We start from the raw sequence: 24,598 nt of genomic DNA on the forward strand, positions 1-24,598 counted from the left end.
GGAATGAGTCGCTTTTCCCAGCAAGATCCCTGAAAAACAGCCCAGATTTTGCTATTCAAAACCATCCTTCCTGTGACTGAAAAGAGTTAGTGTTTTCTTGTTCTGAAATCCACGTGGTCTGTTATTAGAGCCTACTCCAGTGTCCTTTTGATTAGTGTTTGCTGGTGAAACTTTTATACTTTTACTTTTAACCTATCCATGTCATTATATTTGTTAATTTTTTTTAAGTTTATTTATTTTGAGAGAGAGAGTGAGGGTGAGAACATGAGCAGGGAGAGACAGAGGGAGGGAGAGAATCGGAGAGAGAGAATCCCAAGCAGGCTTTGTGTTGTCGGTGCAGAGCCCAATGCAGGGCTCAATCCCATGAACCATGAGATCATGACTTGAGCTGGAACCAAGAATCAGCTGCTTTAACTGACTGAGCCACCCAGGTGCCCCCTTATCATTATATTTAACGTGGACTTCTTATAGACAGTCTATGGTTGAGAATTTTTTTTTAATCCCATCTGGCACAATAATTGGTGTGTTTGGATCATTTATAAGTAATGTAATTATTGATATAGTTGGATTTAGGTCCACTATTTTCTTGTTTTCTGTTTGCTCCTCTGTTTATTTTCCCTCTGTTCTTCTGCTCTCTTGCCTTCTTTTGGATTATTTGAATATTTTTAGCATTCCATTTTAACATATCTATCAGCTTTTTTGGTTACAGATCTTTTTAGTACTTTTTTAGTAGTTGCTTCATGGATTACAATATACATATCCAACCTTACACAGTCTATATGGAGTTCATATTTTACTTCATTAAAATGTTGAAGCTTTACTGGCATATAGGTCTCTTTGCTCACCCTCCTCTATATTATAGTTCTCATATGTAGGACATTTACATATATTGAAAATCTCTCTCTCTTTTTTTTTTTTTTTTTTTAGTTTATTTACTTTTGAGAGAGAGAAAGAGCAAGCACAAGCCAGGGAGGGGCAGAGAGAGGGAGACACAGAACCCAAAACAGGCTCCAGGCTCTGAGCTGTCAGCACAGAGCCCAACGAGGGGCCTGAATTTACCAAAATGTTACCAGTCTATGAATTTACGAAAATATTTACCATTACTTGTGCTCTTCCTTCACCCTTGAAATTCAAAGTTTCCCTCTGGTATCATTTCTTTTCTGCTGGAAAAACTCCCTTAAACACTTCTTTTATAGACTTTTTGGCAACAAATTCTCTTAGAGGATTTCTTTATTCCTGAGAACGTCTTTATTTTGCTTCACTTCCTGGAGGACATTTTTGCTGGATGTAGAATTAGGTGTTGACAATTCTTTTCTTTCAACATTTAAAGATGTTGTCACTGTCTTCTGACTGCCATGCTTTTGAAGGGAAATCTACAGTCAGTCACATCGCTGCTTTATATGCAATGTCATTTTCCAGGCTTGTTCTGAGATTTTTTTTTCTTTACCTTTGATTTTCAGCAGTTTTATTACTGTACGTGTGGGCATGGTTTTCTTTAACTTTTCCCCTTTTGTGGGGGATCCATGGAGTTTCTTGAATCTTTACATGTATGTATTTTGCCAAACTGGGTAAGTTTTCACCCATTATTTCTTCAGTGTATTTTTCAGTGTATTTTCTACACCGATCTACCTCTTCTCACTGGTCCTCCCATGACACAACTGCTTTCTTTTTTGATATTGTCACACAGGTTGCTGATGCTCTACTCATTTTTAAAAATTTAATATTTTATTAAGATGTCAATTTATCTTTTCTTCAGCTTGGATACTTTCTCTTGCTCTTTGCTCACGTTCACTGACTTTTTTTCTGTCATCACTATTCTGCTATTGCAAGCATCCAGTGAATTTTTTATTTCAGATACTGTGTATTTCTAAAATTTTCATTAAAAAAAAAGTTTCTGTTTCTCTGCTTGGAATGTCTGGCTTTCCATTCATTTAAAGAGGGTTTACTTTTATGTCATGGAGCATGGCTGAAATAGCTGATTTCAAGTCTGTATGATAATTCCAACCCCTGAGTCACCTGAAAGCTGACATCTATTATGTTTTCACTCGAGATTGGGTCAGATTTTCCTCATTCTTTGTGTATCATCAAGCAATGTTGGATTATATTCTGGACATTTTGATAGTAGGTTCTGAGACTTTGGATCCAGTTAAAATCCTCTGGAAAATAGACTTTTGTTTTGTTTTAGCAGGCAACCCACCTGGTTTGGTTCAGACCACACTTTATGGCTTGCCTTCTGTGAGTGGTGGTTCCCATGTTGGTGTCGTTTCCAAACCTGTTTGGGTTGGCCCCGCTCATGGGACACTCAGGATGGTGTTATGTTGTAGTCTGACTCAAACAAAGCCTTGGCTGTGTGTCTTTGGCTCTACTTTGCACGTGCATAATATGTGAGTGAGCTCATGGTTTGTGCTGGGTTGTTCATGGAAGTGGGGGCCCCTCCTCTCCACATCTCTCATTTTCAGGGTCTCCCCCACAATCTTCAGCTCCCACACATCTCTCTTCACGGCTCCTCTGGATACAAAGATGGGTTTTCTCTTGGGAATTAGGTGTCTGCATCACCCTACACTGTCAGTGCAGCTCCAAGAGGGAGAACAGCCTAGGGCATGGCCAAAAGAGAAAAAAAGAGAAATGACACAAAACAAAACCAGGTATTATTTTCTGTGCCCTCAGACTCACTGGGTCTCTTTTCCTGGTTCTCTTGGCTAAACAGAGGGGATTTCTCTTGGGGTTTTTGTTTTCTTCATTCATTGTACAGTTCCATGACTCAGGGTACCCTAGGGACAAAGCCAAGATATAAAGGAGATTAAAAAAGAAAAAAGACACAAAACAGGAAAGTCCCATCTTTACGAGTAATTCTTAAAGCCTGGGCTTTCCTCCCAAACCTGTCTGCTGTTGTTTACTTTTCAGAGTCCTCAGCAAGTTTCTTTTTGAATTTTGCCTAAAGTCGTAATCAATGGAAGAGACAGGTGGTGGCTTTACTCTTGGCAGGCACCAAAAATCCAGCTACCGTTTTGCAAGCCTTTTCACAAATATGCTCATTTGTCAAATATTTCTCAGCACGCCCTCTATGCTAGGCGCTGTGTTAGGTGCCGGATTTATAACGGAGATCTAGACAGACACCGTCTGTGCAGACGACCTAGCGGGGAAGAATGCCAGTGGCGGAGCAAGCACACAAGGAATGAGTGTCACCCAGGAGAAGCAGCCGAGCTACAGCATTGCCTTTATGGGGAACCTAAGGAGGGCTTCCCTGAGGAGGTGATGTTTAAGCTGAGCACCAAAGGAAGAGCATGAGTGTGAGCAGAGAGACGAGCCGAGAGCCTTCCCAGCAAAGAACAGCACACCTGCAGGCCTTGAGGCAGACGGGAGGTGGCACATTCCAGGAACCGAAAAGAGGGCGGAGCGGACATACAGCTGGGAGGGGTGTGGCAGGAGATGGGGGTGAGGTCAAGAAGGGAGGTCACGTGGGTCTTTATGGGCCACATTGGAGATTTTCAATCAGTTCCCTTGGCGAAATGAGAAGCCAAGCACCTATCATTCTGATACATTTGGAATATGACCCCATTTTACAGATGGGGAAAATATGGTTCAGAAAGGTAGGCTGGGGCATAGCATTTTACAGACGAGGGGGATTTATGTGAGCCACAGAGGGAATAAATGGCAGAAAAAGGACGTGTAACCAAATATTCAACTCCCTGATTCGTCACTGCTATTTCTTCCACTCCCACCTGCTCTAGACATCTCAACGTAACCTTTGTGAACACCAAGGGCTTGGTCACGTAGCATCTCTTTCTTCACCTGTTTACCTTTGCAGGGCAGGGGAGGTGTAAGGTAGGTGAGTGCATATGTGCACACGTGTGTGAATGCATGTGTTTGTGTGTCCCCAACATGGCCAATGCTAACTATTGCTGGCAGTTTATCCAGCAACGTGACCCACCAGTTCACAGCCCCTGGGGAATTTATCGTGTTTGCCGAGTGCACAACCAGTGAGTGGCATGTGATGGCTCAGAAGCACGTGACAATCCGAGACAAGACGGAAAGGCTCAGCGTGACTGGGTGCTCCGGCCTGTCGACGTTGGGAGCCAGCCCTCTCTGCCGCACTGTCTTCGGGGAACCTCTGTGGATTCAGGTGGTACTTGATGGAGGTGAGTCTACAGAAATGGTCAAGGTCAGAGCAACCTCGGTTTTCCCCAGATCTATCCATCCAACTCCCAGGCTTTAATAAATACTAACAGCACTCATGTATCCAGTTAGTTTCTTAGCTGTTCAACTTATTTAGCACCTCATGCGTGCCCGGAACTGGTCTGAGTACTCCACGTGTGCTAGCCCACCCAGTATGTACTATTATTATCTCCATTTTACAGATGAAGAAATGGAGGGAAGGTTCAGGAATTGGCTTGAAGTCACAAGGCTAGTAAGCTAAGTGAAGCTCTCTGCCTTCCGATGCCCTTCTTTACCCACAGTCCCATCAGAACAGAATTTCCAAGTCACTCCTTGTTAGGGAACCTGAATAGGACCGGGAGAGCTACCAGCTGGGCCTGAGCCCATCTCAGTGAGGCCAGCGTTGACCAGCCTGGCACAATGATGCTGCCCCCAATCAGGACTGATATGGAGCAACACGTACTGCCACAGCCATAGCAGATGTTATGGCTGGTGTCCCTTGTGATTGGTCAGTTTCTAATCTGATTGGTCAGAGAGGCCATTTTAATTGGTCATGTCCATTCTGATTAGTCAAAGTGTCCTTTCTGATTGGTCACAGCATCTACTCTGATTGGTCACAGTGTTCATTCTGATTTATCACAACATCCATCCTCTTTGGTTGGGACCCATGTCGTTTCAGTTGTTAAACATTCCGAATATCACCCCTCTTCTCAGTAGAGACCCTACCAACGAAGACCCACCCGTACCTGAGGCAGCATCTTTATTCCAGGCACAGGTCTGGTTTGAGATCCGGACAGAAGCCTGCTGGGCTAAACCACGTGGCACAGAGCTGCAGAGGTGAGGACATGGCTCAGTCCGACCTCACAGCTCCTGGAGCCTCACCCAGCAGAGATATGATGGAGCTTAAACACAGGGTCCTTAAACAGTCCTTGGGGCTCCTCTCTGTCTCGGTGTGCTTGTTGGCCAAAGACGGCTGCTATGTGCACCAGGGAAACCTAAAATAATCCTTCATTTATGTTTTTATCCTACAAACATAATTGCCTACTGTTTGCCAAGTGTGGGGAGAGGGAGCAGTAAGCATGAGTGTCAGAAGGTACCATCGTCATTGTCTTTATCATCGTCATTAGCATCGTCATCGCTCAAACAAGAAATACCCTAGCTTGGTTTCTGTTGCAAAGAATCCTAATTTGGTGGTTTAAATCAGATTTTTAGAGTCAACCACAGTATTTAGCATCCAGGTAGGACAGCCAGCCCCAACCTATAAGGGAGCCGCATCTTAAGGTGAACAGGCTGAGTGTTCCCGTGGAGCAGGGTTTCAGGCGGTCTTCCACGGAGGTGGAAGGAAATGACTTCACCTGCTCCTGCTTAGGACAAGACTCGAGGCTAATTCTCAGGCATAAAAATCAGCCACGCCTTGGGAGATGCTCCTGTGTTAGCCTTCCACCCTCCAAGGACAAACCTGTCCTCATATTTTCATTACAAACCTTTAAGTTTATGGGTAACACACGCAGAGCACGGAGCAGAATATGCAGATGAGCAGAGAGGACTCAAAAAGAAAAATCACTCACGAACCCCGCACTCAGAGATCATCACTGTTAAGACTTGGGGGTGGGCCTATCCTTCCACATGTCTTTATGGCTACACCATCTCCATGTCTACGTCCAGAATCTGACCTTGGAGCTTGGGTCTCAACTGTCTCGGTACAATCTACTGCATGGCTGTTGCCAACATTCTTAAATATCTCTCACCCCACATAGGAAGAGGGGTGACTTACACTGTGCTGTCGGGTAATACAACCCTGGCTGAGTTCACCACACCAAGCGGCCTGCTACCCTACAATCTGACCCTGGACAGAGCAGCCCAGCAAAGGATGGGCCCAGGGATGCACCACCTGGAGATCCGAGCCACCAGCAACACCACTTCTGCACCCTCCCGGAACATCACAGTCTCCTTCACGGAGCCTCTGTCAGGGCTATGGGCCTCCTGGGCTTCTGACCACTTGGAGCTTGGACAAGACCTACTGGTCAACGTCTCGGTGGCTCGTGGCACACCGGAGAGGCTGACCTTTGAAGTGGCAGGACTCAATGCAACCTTCTCCCATGAAGAAGAGAGTCTCCAGGGACCATTTGGGATTTACCCTGTGGCAGTTCCTCTTGAAGGTATTTGGGATGGGTGGGTCTCCTCCCAAATTTCCCTCCTCTTTCCTTCCCGACTCAGTGTCCAGGGTCCCGCCAGCCTGTGTCTGTGTGTCCTGAACACAAATGGGGTTCACAGCATCCAGCCTGGGGCATAAAATAAGAAGAGACATCTGATCTGCCCTCAGAGCTTAGAGTCACCGGGGTTCTCACTTGTGGCACTTCTAACGTTTGGGGCTGGATCATTCTTTGCTGTGGGGGTTGTCCTGCACACTGTAGGGTGTTTACTGGCATGCCTGGCCTCTACCCACTAGATATCAGTAGCACCAGCCTCCTAAGTACAACCAGAAATGCCTCCAGACATTGCCAACTGTCCCTGGGTAGCAAAATCTCCCCCACTGAGAACCACTGGAGGAGAGTTGGAAGGATTCCAATTTTTCCATCATTTCTAGAGGAGAGTGTGGTTCGGGGGGACCTGCAGTCCATGCCCTTCAAGGAGCGAGAGATAAAAACAAGGGTGGGAGAGGGAGGGACAAGAGAGGAAGAGTCAAATGCTGGCTGGAATAGAGATAGGGTGACAGACTGGCTGGCACCACCAAGGGAGGAGACTAGAGGAGACATTTGCATTTAATCTGGAGAGAACAGAGTCCTTCAGGGCAATGTGGTGAAGTCAGCAGCCAGGAATGTGATGAGGGTCACAGAGTCCCCAGCCCACCCAGAACCCTGCCTACCTTCCCCGCCAAGGATCTCAGAAGTCTGTAAGACAGATGGAAATACTGTGCCGGGGTGGGGCTACAGTGCCCTCAAGCAGCAGATTTAGCAAAAGAGATAGGTTAAATGACAGATTTCAGAAGAAGACCATTACAACTTTGCCAGGTATCAAAGGTCCAGCTTGGAACAAGAGGAATCCAGAGTGAAATGAAATGACATTGGAAAACATACTCACTATATAGGCTATAATTCAAATGCAAATTAATTTTTGTTGTCTACAAAAGCCGCTTGGCAGGGGCTAATAGATAAAATCTCTACATGCCCTGTGAAGTTTTGGTTCACTCTTAGATGGTAAGTAGTCTTCTTCTCCCCACAAGAAAAACAGATTTGGATGAGATAAAGGGGGTGAAGAGGAAGGAAAGGGCACCAGGTAGGGCAGGAAGACCCTCACTTGTCAGCGCTGGCCCGGTCCTGGCCAGCCTTGCTTGCCAACCAATGCTCACCAGCCCAGCAGATGTTTGCAGCTGCCTCTTGCAGGAGCTTCTGTGGGCTTCTGAGGCCCCTGCTAGGTCCCTGAGTTGGGGAGGGGGGCAAGACAAACATCTGGTCCGCAGAAAATTCTCACCTTTTCTTTGGCCAGCTACCGGTAGTTTTCCAAATGCGGGAATGCAGCCCTTTCCTGCCCCCACTCTCCCTCTCACTCCACCCTGTCATAGGCCATCCTTCGAGTATGAGAAAGGAACCTGTCCGTGGGGGTCCCGGATCTGAAAGAGCACATATCCACCTTTCCCAGGGTCCCCTCTGATGAGCTCCTCTCTAGGCTTGAGAAAAGAAGGTAGCACCCACCACCTTTTCCCATGAGGGAGGACGGTGGGATACACACATACCCTGAGTCTTACAAATCCTTCTCTCCCCTCTCTGCTCCTCAGTCTTTTGAAAGTCCTGTCATGTCCTTTCTTCCGCTGGAATCTCCTCTCTAACCTGACCAATGAGCACTACTCGTCCTTTGAACTTTAGCTTTAGCCTTGCCATGAGCCATGATCAGTGCAGTGACTCCCTACTACATGTCCACAATGCCCCCGTGCCAATTCTTGCCATGGTTGGCACTTGGTCTCCTGCAAGCATACTAGACTATAAGGACCTTGGAGACAAAGACCATGTTTCATTCACCTCTGTGTCCCAGAGACTTGCACCATGCCTGGTATACAACAGGGGTCCATTAAATGCTCAGGATGAAAGATTCAAATGCCACTGTCAGCGGACCAGGAAGCATAGCTTGGGAGAGCTGTCTCAACACAAGTTAAACAATTTATTGCAACACCCTTAAGTCTCCACCTTTTGCATTACAGGCACCTTTCTGGTCACGGTGACGCTGAGGAATGCCTTCTCAAACCTGAGTCTGGAAATTGGAAGCATCACTGTTTCAGGCAAGGAATTTCTGCAAGGGGCTATAAAACTCAGGACCAGCAGTCTGGGTCATCGCACTTGCTCGGGATCCAGGGAGGGATTCTTCAAAACAGAGCTCCGAATGCTTACCTTGCTCTGTAGATTTTAAGAATTCTCTGGTCACTCTAAAGCGCTGTCATGTACACGGTAAAACATTCAACCGCTGTTACAGAATTCTAAAACATCCGAGTTTGCTGCTTTAGGCTCCAAGCAACAGGAGGCCCAACCTAGGTGGCTTTAAGTTTGGTCGTTATGATGTCACATACTGAGAAGTTAGGAGGTAAGTAGTTCCAGGATTGGTTCAGCGGTCCAGTGTCACCGGCAGGGACCCAGGCTCAGTCTGCTATTCTGTTCTGCCACCCTCAGAGTTTCTGCTTTGCCCATAGGGTTGCATCTCATCAACATGGCTGCTGCGGTTCCAAACATCGCAGGTCAACCCAGAATCATCCAGCAGCTGCACAAGCCCGTTTCCCCCTCTGTAGCTCTTGTTACTAGGAGGGAAGTTTTCCCCACAGGTCCCCAGCATTCTTCTCCTCAGATACCATCAGTCGGGGTCACGTACCCTAGCTCTAAGGGGTGCTGGGGAGCAAGTATCTAGCACCTCCAGCTCTGTGGGAGAAGGTGGATTCTGGCAGCCAAGAAGAAGGGTGGGGTAATGGCTGGTAGGTAGGCAGCCAACAGTAGCTAAAAGTTACAGAGCTGAAAGTCCACAGCAAATGTGTTTGCCAGGACTGTTTGCGTAGCAAGGGACAGAAAAGCAGTTCAGACTGGCTCAACTCAAAGGGAAATTTTATCAACTCACAAAAAGAAAAGGCCAGGGGCGCCTGGGTGACTCAGTCGGTTAAGCGTCTGACTTTGGCTCAGGTCATGATCTTGCAGTTTGTGAATTCAAGCCCCACGTAGGGCTCTGTGCTGACACCTCAGAGCCTGCAGCCTGCTTCAGATTCTGTGTCCCTCTCTCTCTGCCCCTCCCCCCGCTTACACTCGGTGTCTCACTCTCTCAAAAATAAGTAAACATCAAAAAATTAAAAAAATAGAAAGAAAGAAAGAAAGAAAGAAAGAAAGAAAGAAAGAAAGAAAGAAACGAAAAGGCAAAGTCCAGGGTTTAGGCACAGCTAGATCCAGTCACTCAATATTGTCAGAAATCTGCCTCTTCCCATCTCTTGGTTCTATGTTGGCTTTATTCTGATTCCCTCTTCCCATCAGTAGCAAGATGGCCCCAGGCTTCAATCCTTACTTAACCCTAGAGGAGAAGGAGTCCCTCTTTGCTGACATTTCTAGCCCAAGTCCTGAGGCCCCCTTTACTGGTCCAAGCTTGGTTCATGTTCCCTCCTGGACCCAGTACTGAGACCAGGGGAAAGTGGTATTCAGTTTGGGGAGACCAGGATCACATGCCCACCTGGAACATGCTGTAGGGGTGGCGTCACCCAAACCAAGGACTGAGAGCAGGGGAGGGATGTTTCCCAGGGGAAAGAATCGCCCGTAAGTGCTGTTACCAAAACAAGGGGGCACGGATGCCTGGCTGGGGGACAAAACCATCAGATGTCTGTGCAATTGTCCACAGCCCTCCTTTTCCACTTACGGAATGTGAGGCCCAGAGAGGTGAAGTGGCTTTCCAAAAGTCACTCAGCTAATTCATGGCAGGATCAGAGGCAGCAATTACGTCTCTTGATTTCTTTCTTCCGGGTTATTGGCCCATCTGCCTTAAGATTAAGAAGGAATCTCTGTGTCTGGCATCTTAGCTTTGCTTTACATAATTTTATAGAGCTTCGAAGTGAGAGTTCTCAGAATGAGAATTCACTGGGAGAGAATTTTGTAAAGATCAACAGTACCCAGATGTTAACCAGGACACGAGAGCCTAATGACTCCCACGGATCTGCCAGTGCAGATGAAATACATTCCTGTCTTAATCATTACACTTTAACTAGACGTTACCATATTCACATTGCCATGATTTTTCAGGGCATATCAACTGAGTGTACATGTTCCATTTTCTTTTACCTTGCTATACTAACTCTCTTTATAGACGTACACAGATTACAATGCAATGGTATAGAAACACAACAGTCAGCTCTCCTGGAGCCTTGAGGATAGGGATTGCCTTTTGTCGTGGGTGAGGAACCTAAGACTCAGAAAGAATAACTAACCTGCCTGGGCTCACACAGCCAGTAAGAGGCCAACAGGAAGACCCAGAAATGCACTGTGGTGTGCTGAGGCCGGCCCCTAGCAGCTTGCCAGAGCTGGTTCTGTGCATCTCTTGCTCTATAATCACCGAGGTCAGCTCGGTAGCCTGAAATCTGCCTTCGTGGGAACACAAACACCACCGGAAGTAGTAAATGGTACAAATCAGGGCTCCCCACTCCCCACCCTTTAACTGGTAGTTAAACATTAACAGCATACAGCCACATGCTGGTCTCTAAATGTCGTGTTTTATTTGCACTGGCAACTGCCTGACTCTTTCTTAACAACCGAAGACGTGTCTTCAGTCCAGTGGTGGACATGATGGTTTGGGTGTTTACCCATGTTGATGACCTGAATGCTTGCCAAATTTCCCTAACTCATTTCCAAGACAGGTGGATCTCCCCAGGGCATCTTCAGCACACCCTCTGACTCTGCCCTCTGGTAACCTTATAAACACCTACCAAAGTCTGACGCCTGTTCTCATTGTGTTCACAGCTCCTTCCAGTGTGCGAGAACCGTCTGGAACAAATGCCAAGAGAAAGAATGTGAGTTGTTTTGTTCTGTTTTTTAAACACTTAACCTCACGAGAAAAAGATGTCTGAAAACTCTGCTTTAGTTTTGAGTTTTGGCTTATTGGTGCTAATACCCAGAGTACTAGGAAGCATGGAGGTTTCTTCCATTTGAAAAGAGATCCAGAAGGACTGAAATCACAGAAAGCATGTTCTCCAACCAGAACAGTGTTATATAATGAATCAGTAATAAGATATCTGGGATACGTACATACCTTTTAGACATCTCGGAAATTAAAGAGCACACTTAAAAAAAATCAGGATCAAAAAAAAATTCACAAGGAAAATTAAAATATATTTGAGTGTTAATGACAAAATAACCTATCCAAATTTGTGGGATGCAGCTAAAGCAATGTTCAGAGGGAAATTTATAGCTGCTAATGCTTAAATGAGAAAGCAGGCCCATGTTCCTCAGTTTTTACAGCAGGACTAAGGCCCGACTCGTTGCTGTTGACATTGTCCATGCACATACTTTATTCAATAACAAAGACTATGCGTTTACAATGTCAAGGCTTGGTGTTAGGGACTAGGGACACAAAGGTGAATAAACAGCTGTGGCCCCTGCCTTCTTGGGGCTTAGTGGGTGAAATTACCAAACAAATTAGCATGTAATTAGGAATTGTGGTAAGTGTTTAACTACAAGCAACAGGGTGCAGTGACAACCAACACAGCATGGCCTAGCAAATGTGATCGGATGAGGCCTCATAGAATGGGACATTCAGGTGGAGACCTGAAGATAAGACGGTCAGCCTTGCTGGAAAGCGGAACAAGAGCTTTCTGGGTGCACAGATATGAAAGCCCCGAGGCTAGAAGTGTCCTGAGGCCTGTGGGCGGGGAGGGAGAGCATATAGGAGATTACAGAGAGATGGACAGAAGCCCGATCACATGAGGTCTTAGGTGCCAAGACAGGGGTTTGGGTTTTATTCTTAGGCTTGGGAGACTACAAGGGGTTGAGTTTTGCCATGTAGCCTCTTGTTACACCAGACTAAGCCCTTTAGGCCCAGCTGTTTGATAGGTCCTGCCAGAACTTACTCCAGGAACACACCATATGCCTGCCAATCCCTCCTCCTAGAACCCACAGACTCCATTATTGCCCAGCTCACCCTCACTCCTCCTCTTTCACAACAGCTCTGTAGTCTTTTTCTCTGGGGAAGCTTGTCCTGACACTGGCTGCCCCCCTTACAGAGGTCACAGCTCTGTGTCCTCCTCTGCACCAGACGAAAGAGGAAGGACATCACTAGCTTCTCTCAAACCGCAGCAACCCAGGCATCAAATGCTATCAAACCTTCTTCAGAGGAGCAGATGTTCTCAACCTACTGCCTCCCTCTTACACGTTCTCGTAATTCTCTGGGCCCCCCTCTCCTGTAGCAGCTAGAATTCTGTGTTTTAGTCATCAGTTTCTCTGTCCATCTTCCCTCCTAGACTGAAGAGCAAGGCCCAGGTCTCTATTCTTGTATCTCTAGGCATCAAGCATGGGGCCTGGCCCAGAGCAGGCCCTGGTAACAGTTGGAAGCATGATGGACACTCAGCACTGAGCCCATGTTCAGACTAAAGTTACTTACCCAGTGACCCACCTCCAGAGGAGAGCCAGGTGGATCAGATAGGGTCTGTCTCCATTCTGTGCCTTATGGTGCGACTACCCTTGGCACAGACTGCTGTGGGGAAGAAGGTAGGGTACCAATTGTGGAGGGGCATCTCACCAGCCAGCTGCTTTTTCTGCAGAGAGAGAAAGGGGACAGGCAGGTGTACGTGGAGCCTGGCCAGTATGTGGATCCTTTCACGACCGTGACTCTGGGCTGGCCAGACAGGGACAAGGATTTACGTTTCCAGTGGTCATGCGGTAGGTGGCCTTAGAGCTCTGGAACTGTCCTATCTCACCACAAAGTAATGGATAGAGGTCCGCTTTGCTTTTTTTTTTTTTTTAATCTTCACACAGGCATTACTTATCCTTGACATTTTGTGTGCTTTGCATGTGCCAGAGATTGAAAATCCCATGGAAATGGGAGGTGGCGGGTGTGGGGTGGGGGCGGTGGGGTGGGGTTGGGGGAAAGCAGTGGCAAACCAAGGCAGAGGGAGCCCTAAAGGCAGCAACACAGAGATGCATTGAGAGGATTAACCCTAAAAGTCAATAGGCTTTATTTTCCCCACAAACAACATCAGTGCTAAAAACAAAGCAAAACAAAACAAAACAACTCCTCCCTTTTGGGTGGATCCCTCCTGTCACCTCCTTGCCCTTGCTGGGTATGTCACTGGGAGAGTCTAGAAGTGAGGAAGCATTTTCTGACAAACCAAGAGGACAGCACCAGTACCCACTTCTTAGAAATGGTTGTCCTGCTTTATAGGGATACATCCTAGCTACGTACACATTCTTTCGGAAATGAATGCCATCCATATCACACTTACTATTTTTATGATTTTTTTTCCTTTGAACAATACATCCTGCATATTTTAATGCCATGGTATCTTCTCTATCTTGATTTCATAAGAGAGTAAGTGCATAATAGACTGTCAAAGTTGATGTAAGGTCATTTACTTACTGGTACCCTGTTTTTGGACACGTAGGTTATTCAGAATTATTTGCCTGTATATAAACAACATTGTAATAAACATCCTTGTAGTTCTGCCTTTATCTGCATCTGTGGTTGCCTTCAGAAGTAAGTTTTGAGAATAAAAAATAAATTTCAAGAAATGGAATAACTGGGTCAAGTCATATAAAATGTAGAGCCTTTTGATGTCCACTGGCAGGTGCTCAGGACATTCTTTGGAATAGTAGTTTTCACTATCTGAATTCACAGAGGATACAGGTATACAGTTTGGGTGGTTGAGCTGATGGCCCGACCCTAGGTCACGTCCCGTGAATGACTACCAAACTTCGGAGCAGGGGGAGCAAGGTGACTGATGGGTAAACATCGATCAACACAGATGAAGGGCGAGGGATAGAGACTTACTGAGCCAGTATCATAAAGCAGGAGATGGCGTGTGTCCTCCCAGATGGGGAGAACGGCCCACCGGATCCCCAGTGTACCCACAGGGACACACAGTTGAGGACAGTTGTTTCCACGTGGTATGAGAGGTACACGAGGGACAGGAAGCTGTCCTGGATGCTCCCCCAGGCAGAGCTGTATATCCCCGCCCCCCTCCCCTACTATATGCCTGCCTGTCCTCAGTGCAGGTCGCTGATGCCCAAGAAGCAGACAGACCCTGCGGGTCTGCTCAGGGTCAGGGTGAAGGGCGGCTCATTTCCCCAGAAGCATCCTTCTGCGGCGTCATCCTCTCACCCTGCAAGTGAGAGTGTTATTAAAAATCAAACTCTTTGGAGCTGCTTTTCTTATCTATGACTCTTTTCTTCTAAAAACCCAGACCGGAAGCGTCCTTGGATGATCATAGCCTTTGCCCCTCTTTCTCAGGACGTTGCTGGGCCCAGTGGAGCTACTGTCTTGAGAGGCAGCTGTTCCGTGTGGACCAGGGGGAGCTGGTGCTTCCTCCGTCCTGCCTGCCACCACCCAGCTCCGCTGTCACCCTGCGCCTGGCCACCTGGAGGGGCGGGGAGCTGGAGAACCGGGAGGAGCAGTGTCTCTACGTGTCTGCACCCCTGGAACTCAGGCCTCGAGTCAGGTGGGGGCACGAGAGCAAACTCCCGCAGCAATGATGTCCCTTCGGCCACCGTTTACCGAAGAGCCAGGGCAGGGAAGGCTTCCCTCAGCCCAGATGTGAAGAGGGAAGAGGAATTAACTTGGCAGCAAAAGGGGGGCTGGAGAGGGAATATGGGTGACAAAGGGAGGAGCACAGAATAAGCCAGAAGTGAAAGAGGCTGGTGTGGCTCATATGGAGGGGGACAGGGGAGCAAGAAGAAACGAGGAGAACAGGCAGGGCCTGGCTCTGGTGGGACCGCGTGGGTTATAAATAAAGACATGATTCTGAAGGGTTCTGGAAAGCCACCCAAGGGTTGCAAGCAAGCTGGGGACATGATCTGTCCTAGTACAGAACGCTGTGGCAGCAGGGTGGAGAGCAGGCTGGAGGAGGGCAAGAGTGGGCTCAGGGAGATTGCTTGAGCTCTTGCATCAAAGTGAAGGTTGAAGGAGGCTTGGTCTATCGGGTGGGGCCCAGACAGAGAGACGTGGGCAGGGATAAGGGAACAAGCCAGGGATGACAGTGCAGGACTACAACAGGAGGAAGCCACTCTCCCTCTGAGGACTACAGAGGTAAGCAGGGGGATGGTGTCCCGGGAACCCTGGGAGCTGCAGCTGTAGGGGAGGCGGCCCCCAACAGGAGCTGTGGGCTTGGTTGGAGGAGCACAGCCACTTGCCAACAGCAGCCCACCTGCCAAGGGGCAGGGACCGTGGTGAAGAAATACCCTCCCGCCCTCCCATTGTTACCTTCTGATCCCCAGCCAATGCCTCCCATTGCTGGACCCAAGTAGAAGCCAGCCGGCACAGGAATGTGGGTGACACAGTCCACAGAGATTAGCCTCCTAGTGCCCAGGGCCACAGAGTTGATGGAGAGCAGGCTGTGGGGACAAATAGAGAATGTCCAGCACATCGGTGTTAGGACAGACATGAAGACAGGAGGGAGACTGCCAGCTGCTATGCAGTTACAACTGAGAGGTCCCGGGGATGGGCTGGACCCACGGCAGGTGCCAAAGGGCTCTCTCACTGGCTCAGGGGAGGGAGCGGGATGCTATAGAGAAGGCCCTGGAATCGAACCTAGACATGCTGGTTTGTGTTGCCCTCCCCCACTCAGGAGTCGTGTGACCCGGGAACAAATCACGCCAGCTCTGTGAGCCAGGTTTTCTGGCTCTGACAAGGGGATTCTAACATGTGGCTCCTAGGGTTGTGGTAAGCACTGGATGAGGGAGTAACGATGCAAATCATTTATAACCTGTGGCACGCAGGCAATAAAACCACAGTATTCCTTTATTATTGGAGCTAGAGGGAGTCACAGAAATCGTTCTTAACTCCCCATTTTGCAGGTGAGGAAACAGGCTCAGAGAGTTTAAGTGACTCATACAAGGTGACCATTCACAAGAGGCAAGGACAGTATCTGAGGACCCTGGACTTCATGCACTTTCCACACCACTGTCCTGCACACTGAATGAAGTGGGAATTCAGTCAGGCACAAGTCCTCTCCTTGACCAATGTTATAGGTCCTGGTTTGGGTTGGGGCAGGGGTTGCCTTTATTCCATCTTCCACCAGAAGAAAGGCCCTGTGCCACCTTCTCAAAGGACTTGAGAAGAACCGGACAAAAGACCAGCCCAGGAGGCCTGAGTGAGCTTCCTCACTGCGTTCTGTCTCCCTTTCAGCTGCGAGGAGAACTGCAGACCTGGGAACCCCAGGGAAGACACTGTGCTCAGAGTCACCATGGGGGACGGCTCTCCAGGGGCCGTGTTCAACTGGTATTTAGATGACACCTCGCTGGAGAAGGTGAGGACACTGGCAATCACCCACTCTGACTGACCAGACCTGTGTCGCATGCCCAGTACTGAGCACCCGGAGGGTGGGGGTTGGGGGTGTTCCCCAGAGGAAACCCAGGGCATTGGTCAGAAGGGAGAATGGATGCAAGGGAGCAAAAACAATGGAGAAACATCACAGCAGATGCTACGGGTGCCGCAGCCCGGTCCCTCTTACTAGGCTGATGCATGGTCCCCAGCTGCTGTGGAGTGACCACTGGCCAATAACTGATGGCTGGGGGTGTCTAATGGCCCAGGCCCCTTGCCTCTGACAACCTCTGTGGTGTGGCCGTCACTTCCTGTGGGATCGGGCTGAGGCTGGCTGGACACCTCCTGAAATCACTTCCCTGCCTAGTTCATTCTGTGCCCTACTCTGCTTCCCTCTCCCCTCTGGTTCTCCCAAGGGCCCTCCCGCAGGAAATGAGCTGCCGGTGAATCCCCATCTCAGGTTCTCCTTCAAGGGAAACTGACCTCAGACAATGACCTAAGCAAGGCTGGAAATTGGGTCTCTGGGCTGACTTGGGGAAGCGGGTGGTGCCTTTGCAGCAGAGACAGATCTGGAAGGCCTCCCCAGGGTAAGGAGCCACTGCCCTGTGGAGGTCCAGCAGCCTGGCTGCAGCCTCGGGGGCTCTGGGTGGTGTTCTCTTTCAGGCGGAGCCTCTCCCACCCGCCTGCAGACTTCGAGGATTTTGGCCCAGGGCTTTAATCCTCCTTCAGAGCAACACGTCCACGCTGCGGCTGAACAGCTCCTTCCTGCAGACCTGGGGCCAGGCCCTCCGAATCAGAGCCACAGGTGCGGAAGGCTCCCTGCAGGCCCCGGCACGGGTTCCGCCTGTCTGCCGAAAGCGAACCAAGGCAAACTCAGAAACCCAGAAATGTGGGACATCAGTGCAGGGTCAAGGACCACATGCAGAATCTGGTGTCAGCCCCATCCCACCACTTTCTAGCTGGCGGCAAGGCATTTAAACTCTCGGTGCCTCCATTTCCCGCCTCCGAACTGCACTATGCAGGGTGGATGAGACAGATCACTCTGGTGCGGTCTGCGTGTCCTGCCAGGTCGTTCTCACCTTGAACAAGCCAGTGCGGTGGGAAAGGTAGATTCTCAGAAAGACAAACAATAGGGGATTACTCTTCCAGATGGATTCAGTTGGTTCGGTTTTTCTCAAAGTGGCCCACGGACCACCCACACTGGGACAACCAGGGATACTGGTTTAAAACGCACACTCCAAGGCTTGCCCCAAACTTTCTGAGTTAGGTCTAGGCTAAGGAATTCATTTTAACTGAAGAAAATTCTCTTCGTGCCCAGCTCTTCCAGGCACGTACTCTTTTTGAAGTATCAGGTGGTGAGGGATGCTGGTGCAGGTAACTGTGGGCTCTTCGCGGTGCTGTGGAGGCCTGGAAAGAGCGTGGCTTTGTGGGGTCAGCCCGTTTCTAGATTCTGGCTATGGCCCTTCCTACTAGCTCCGTGATCTTGAGCAAATCCTTTCATTTCCCAATATACTTCCTCATCACCACAACTGCAAGGAAGCTGCTAATATTAGCCCTGTTTTACAGATGAAAAACTGACTCTCAAAATGTGAGATCCTGGGGTGCCTGGGTGGCTCGGGCGGTTAAGTGTTCGATTTGGCTCAGGTCACGATCTCACGTCACGGTTCTTGAGTTCGAGCCCCACATTGGGCTCTGCGCTGAATGGCTCAGAGCCTGGAACCTGCTTTGGATTCTGTGTCTCCTTCTCTCTCTGCCCCTCCCCCTCTTGTCCTCTCTCTCTCTCTCTCTCTCTCTCTCTCTCTCTCTCTCTCTCTCAAAAATAAGTAAACATTAAAGAAAAAAAAAAGAGTCCCACAAAAGTGAGACCCCAGGATACCTGCATTAGGGGGAGTTGTCAGATGTGCAGATTGCTGGGCCCCACCCCAGAACCTCCAGAGAGGTCTGAGGCTGGGGGTCAGGAGAGGAGCCTGGGAACCTGCATGTTTAACAAGCTCCCGGGGTGATCCTGAAGCATGGGGGAGTTCGGTTGACTCACACAACCCCCCAAACACCCTCTGTCTTCACTCCCCAGCAGTGACGGGGCATGCCTATGGGGAGGACACCTATGTGATCGGCTCTGTGTCTCCCCCCGAGGTGCTCACCTGCACCATCACTCCGGAGGAGGGTACGGTTCTGACAAGCTTCGCCATCTTCTGCGACACATCCTCGGCCCTGGGCCCCCTGGAGTACTGCTTCTGCCTGGAGTCAGGTACTGCCCCAGGGCTGTGCTCTCCCCTGAGCTGCTAGGCTCTGTTTCTCCCAGAACAGGGGCCTGTCTCCCTCTGGGAGCTGCAAAAAGTATGTTCCATGTGTGAGAGACGTTTGCAGAATGAAGACCTCCCCCAACTACACCTTAGCCCCACCCCAGGCACACTGACCCAGTCACACGCCCAGGGAGAGGCGAAGCTGGCCCCATCGATATCTCCTCAATGGCTATAGAGGCCAAAATGACCTCTGACCTGGCATAAAAGACGTGGAGAGGGTTAAATGGATGAGAATATGCAGAGGTGTGACCACTGAAGGCCTCGACTAGAGAAAGGTGGACACAAGCAATCCTGAGACCCAGAGGAGGGTGGTTTTCATGGGACGCCAGTTAAGCAGATGTGGAATGCAGGGATGTTCAGATGGCTGTGACTGGGTCTGAACCTGGAGGGAGTCAATTCACGGAAGGAAAGTAGGTTCCATGTCAAACCTGCATCCCCCCCAGATGGAGGCCGGCTAGCTGCTCTAATTTCAACTGGTTGTTCCAACTGGTTGCTCACACAGGTGAGCAAAGGGGCAGGGAAGTGAAACCATGTAAAACTCAGCTGTGAGTTATAATTCAGTAACTTCATGATTGTCTGCACATTACAATGATTAGTGATTTCACTGAGGGGGGGGGTATCCTTTAAGGATAGGAAAGATATGCATTCATTCATTCATTCATTTATTCATTCATTCAACAATAAATATTTATTACACGTCAGGCTCTTCCAGGCGCTAGATACATAGTAGTAAACTCCACAGGCCAAGTCCCTGACCTCCCTGTGTTACAATTAGTGGTGGAGACTGTTGGTAAATAAAGACATAGGACAGGGGCGCTGTTTAGATACACCAACCTGGGAAGGCCTTTGTACAGGAAGTGACTTTTGAGTGAGCTTCGATGTTTTGAGATAATTTTTAAGATCGCCTCCTGCCCTCTTCTTCTTCCTCCTCCTTTTTGTAACTTGGTTGACCTCTTGAATTTCTTTGTAAACCTGTAAAGAGGAATTTTTTTTTGAATTTTTTATGGATTCTAGTAAAATTATTCCAAACTCATAGCAGCACGCAATTACCTACGGAGACTAGGGGATCAGTATAGATGGCTGTCGTCTCTCTGAAAGCACAGAGTCGTTGAGTGCTTGCCACATCTTTATGAGCTGTGGCTTCTGTGTCCTTGTCATCAGGCTCTACCTTGGTGGGTTTCCTGTCTCCCCAGGGCCTAGAGATGCCGCTCTAACTGTTCAGTTTCCATTTACCAGGTTCTTGTCTACACTGTGGCTCTGAACCTGCCCTCCAGTCAGTTTATCTGCCACTTGGAAAAGTAAACAATGACTTCATGCTGACAGTGGTCATTTTTGTGTCCAATCGGGCAGGGGACAAACAACAGGCCCATGCACTGGTGAAGGTAGGTGGCAGCAGCCTTTGTTTCTTTCCTGAGAAAACTTGTTACCCAACTGAACTTCCCCAAGAGGGTGGCTGGGTTGAAGGGAGCTAAGGGCATGACCATATGAATCACTGATCCATTCATTCCTTCAACTAGTATTTTCAGAGCACCTGCTCTGTGCCAGGCCCTGGGGACACAGATGTGAACATGGCCACTACCTTTGTAGATCTTACATCTCAGTGGCCAGAACAGTGCCCTGGAGTAATGCCCTGGAGGCTTGGAGCAGGAGGACCCAGAGATGAGTCAGACCAGTGCCATTAGAGTCCAAAGGAAGGAGGGCCAAAATCAGCCATCAGGGCTACATGGCAGAGACTGGATTAAATCCGGGTGAATTTCAAGGGTGAGAGGCCAGGAGGAGCAGGAAGGGACTGGGGGAACTATGAGGAGGGCAGTGAGGGGGAAGCAGCGACTTGCCCAAGGCTCGGTTTCAGTGGCCGCTGGATGCCTGCTACAAGCGGGCCCGGCTGCCCTCAGCCTCGGGAGAGACCCCCGGCCACGTGCAAAGCCTTCCCGTCTTGCTCTGGCCTGCCTTGTGGAGACTGCGACTTCAGGCTCCGGATTCTGGAACAAGGAGTGGTGAGTTCAGGGCTTCCCTGCGCTGAGCATGTTTCCTGTTTCCCGGTCAGGTGGGACTTGGACACACCCACGTTGAGAATGTGGCATTCCAGGCTGCAGTGGTGGAGAACATCACCACCGCTCTGCGAGGCGAACGGGACCCCGAGCGGCTCTTCCAGCTGGCCAGGGCCGTGGCATCGGTGCTGGACCAGGAGTGCCAGGGGCGGGGCTGCAGGCAGCTGCTGAACGTGGACGTCAGACAGAAGGTGCTCAAGATGGGCCCCTTTTACACTGTCCACTGGGGCCCCGGAGTCTGGGGTGGGGAGTGGAATTTATGGAGCTGTGGAGAAGACTTTGGCATCTCCTGAGCTGTTGATGTCACCTCCCTCTTCTGGTCCTTTCACTAAGTGACCTGAAGTGATGGAAACCTGCTTTCCTTGCTCTTCCTGGAGTCAAAGCCTTCTAGGGGAGGAAGGAATTTAAGAGTCTTGCTCCAATCCCTCCTGTCAAAGGCGACAAAACCGAGGCCAGAGGAGAAAAGTGGCCTGGCCCCAGTCATATGGTTAATGGGTCGGGGTCAGACGTTAGACGTCATCCCACTTCTGTCACTTTCCATCTATATTGTCACAGGCTGGTGAATGAACTTCTTTAAGCCTCAGGTTCGCCACTGGAAAATGGGGATGATAAATAGTGTTTACCTGATAAGGTTAGGTCAAACCATTTGAAATTACCAACATTCAACCATTTTTAACCCACAAAATGGCCATTCCGTGTGTTACAACCTGACACGATAAACAACTATTGTAGAACATACGATTACCTCTACTCCTGGTGCCTGCTATATGAGTGCAGGCACGTGTGGGTGCAGGTACACACAGGTGCACGTGCACGCACACGCATACACATGCACAGTAGCACATACACCTGCTGGGCATGAAGAAGAAAAGAAAGACTTTTCTGGTTCCCTGAAGGGTTTGCAAGAAAAGTACTTAGCATGGTGCAGGACACATGGTAAGGACTTAATACAAAGAAGTGGTGGTTGTCATAGTGATTACTTATAGATAAATGACGTTTATTGAGCACCTACTAGGTGCTGCCAGCCCCAAGAGCTTCATGGATATGTAATCCTCGTTAAAACCCTACAAGGTAAATGGTGAGATCCCCATCCATGTTACAGAAGAGGAAACAGAGTAAGAGAATTTGAACAGCTTGCCCAGGCCCACATTTCTAAGTAGGTGGTGAAGACGGGGTTCCAACGCAGACTGGCTCTTCCCCAGTCTACCTCCCGCCCTCCCAAGCCTCTCACCCCTTCCCTGAGTTCACATTAGTACCTCCATACACCCCCACAACCCACCACCTGGTTCTCAATCTCGGTTGCTTTCACTCTGAACATTACCCATGGTAGACTTGCATTTGGATGTCCTGTGGTCCCCTGAGCACACAGACTAGGCAGCCCGACCCAGGGTCTCCTCATGAAAAAGTGGGGTCCCGGCAGCAGGCAGGTGTAAAACTCTCATGGGGTAACTGAGAAGAATTTAAGAAGGGCTCTGTTGATAAAAGTTGGGGCTCGGCCTGAAGTGAACAGAATGCAGAGGGAGCCGCTGCACGTGGAGGGGCTCCCTGGGACAAGCAGTGGCTTCTGAAGAATGAGGCCGTTGACCAACCACAGTAGACTGGCAGGGAGGCACCGGAGTATAGCTTCTAGCTCTCTCTCCTCCAGCCCTCTCATCTCCTGCTGCATGAGTCCACCGACAGAGAGTCAGGAGCCAGGGGCATCTCCATGGAAGCTGCCTCCAGGACAGTGACCAAGGAAGGAGGGAAGATCCACAGAGGCAAACATGACTTAACCTTCCAGAACATCTGACAAGAGTCTCCTCATATACTGGCCTTTTCTTTCCTCCACCCAAGCCATAGCCTGGATGCATCCTGACTTAATAGCAGACAGGTTCAAACTCTGCAGCTGCCATGAAGGGCCATCAGACAGGTAGGCTGAGTGAGCCGTGAGAAGCAGGCCACAGAGGACTATTCACTCAGATCCGGGCTGTGCCAAGTGGTTGCCGCTCGCTTATCTAGGAACTCACAGCTAAATTAAATGGATTAAAATGGGGCGCCTGGGTGGCTCAGTCACTTGAGCATCTGATTCTTGATTTTGGCTCAGGTCATGATCCCAGGGGTTGTGGGAACTCTGTACTGAGCAGGAAGCCTGCTTAAGATTCTCCCTCCCTCCCTCCCTCCGTGTCTCTCTCTCTCTCTCTCTCTCTCTCTCTCTCTCTCTCTCTCCCTTCCTCTGCCCCTCTCCCCTGCTCATGCTCTCTCTAAAATAAAATAAAAAAAAGAAAGAAAGAAAAAGAAAAGAGAAAAACTGAGATGAATTAAAATGAAACAAAGTTTAAAATTCAGTTCTCCAGCTGCACTGGTCATGTTTCAAGGGCTCAGTAGTTGCATTCGGTGAGTGGATGGTGCAGAGACAGGACCTTCCATCAATGCAGAAAGTTCTATGGGACAAGTGCTGAAATTATATTCTTAGTTCTTGTGTGTAGCTATCAAGGCCGGCCCCTGGCCCCTGTAAGGGCTCTGTGGCTTAGGAAACACAGTCCCCAGAAGCCTCTCCACTCCTCCCTCCAACTTCAAAGCCAGCACCTCAACATCTTCAGACCCTTCATTCCCTCCTCCCTCCCTCCCCAAATTTCCCCTCCTCACTTCCTTTTCCTTCCTCCCCGACCCTATTCTCCACCTCTGCCTCCACCCACACATCTCCTTCTCTCTGACCCTCCTACCTCCCTCTTACAAAGATCCCTGTGATGGCAGTGGCCCCACCTGGTTAATCCAGATATGCTCCCATCTCAGAACCTCTCACTTAATTAAAACTCCAAAGCGATTTTGCCAAAGTCCCTTTTGCCATGTGACGTGACATACTGACAGGTTTCAGAGATTAGGATGTGGACATCTTTGGGAGGCCATTCTTCTGCCCACCACACAACCTATGAAGCAAACAGAGGTCTGCGGGCTTTGGAAAACCTCAGATGAGCCTGGTCACTTGCTGTGACCCCAAATCTTTCTGAGACAGAAATTATATTTCTTCTTCCTCCCTCTGCATCAGGTCAGAGAGCACATGCTGGGGTCACTGTCTGCGGTCACCGCCACCCTGGGGGACATGCAGAAGGTGCAAGGGCTGGCCCAGGTTCTGAGAGAGGTGACCCACCGCAGTGAGGAGCTCACACCCACGGCCCAGGTGAGTGAGGCCCCCTGCTGACCAGGGCCGAGCCATGGGACACACACCTCTGCAGTGGGTCACTGACGACGCTCCTCAGGTCGACGGTCCCTCAGTCACGGAGCCACCAAAGCTCCCACCATTTGGTTTCCAAGGGTCCTGCATGGGTGGCGCCCAGAAAGAGAAGACGTCCTCCCGCAGCCCCTGTGTCTCATTCTGGTGTCCCAGCCGGGGTGCTCACACACCCCACTCCGCGACCTGCCAGTGGCACCCCAAGGGAGCAGCTGACTCTAATCACTGGGGGACACTCAAGTGTGTGCCCAGATCCTGCTGCTAACCCACCCATGTTCCCCGAAAATACACCACTGACGTCCAGCTGCCAGCTCCTGCCCTTCTTTCTTCTTCGACGCCCGCCCCACCAGCCCACTCTGCCTGCCCACACCTTCAATCCTTGCCTCAGGGTCTGCCTCTTGGAG

At 49.5% G+C, this 24,598-nt stretch overlaps 1 protein-coding gene across 1 annotated transcript in view; it reads left to right on the forward strand.

Moving 5' to 3' along the window:
* PKD1L2 (polycystin 1 like 2) overlaps window positions 1-24,598 on the forward strand; it is a 95,886-nt gene that overhangs the window by 17,499 nt on the left and 53,789 nt on the right. Inside the window, 12 exon segments of the mRNA XM_030299226.1 lie at window positions 3,910-4,139; window positions 5,913-6,314; window positions 8,351-8,428; window positions 11,124-11,173; window positions 12,920-13,037; window positions 14,605-14,812; window positions 16,498-16,618; window positions 17,296-17,437; window positions 18,704-18,880; window positions 20,172-20,317; window positions 20,983-21,177; window positions 24,012-24,143. Of these exon segments, the coding sequence (XP_030155086.1) occupies window positions 3,910-4,139; window positions 5,913-6,314; window positions 8,351-8,428; window positions 11,124-11,173; window positions 12,920-13,037; window positions 14,605-14,812; window positions 16,498-16,618; window positions 17,296-17,437; window positions 18,704-18,880; window positions 20,172-20,317; window positions 20,983-21,177; window positions 24,012-24,143 (1,999 nt within the window).

This window comes from Lynx canadensis, chromosome E2 (assembly GCF_007474595.2).
Source record: "Lynx canadensis isolate LIC74 chromosome E2, mLynCan4.pri.v2, whole genome shotgun sequence".
Taxonomy (NCBI): domain Eukaryota; kingdom Metazoa; phylum Chordata; class Mammalia; order Carnivora; family Felidae; genus Lynx; species Lynx canadensis.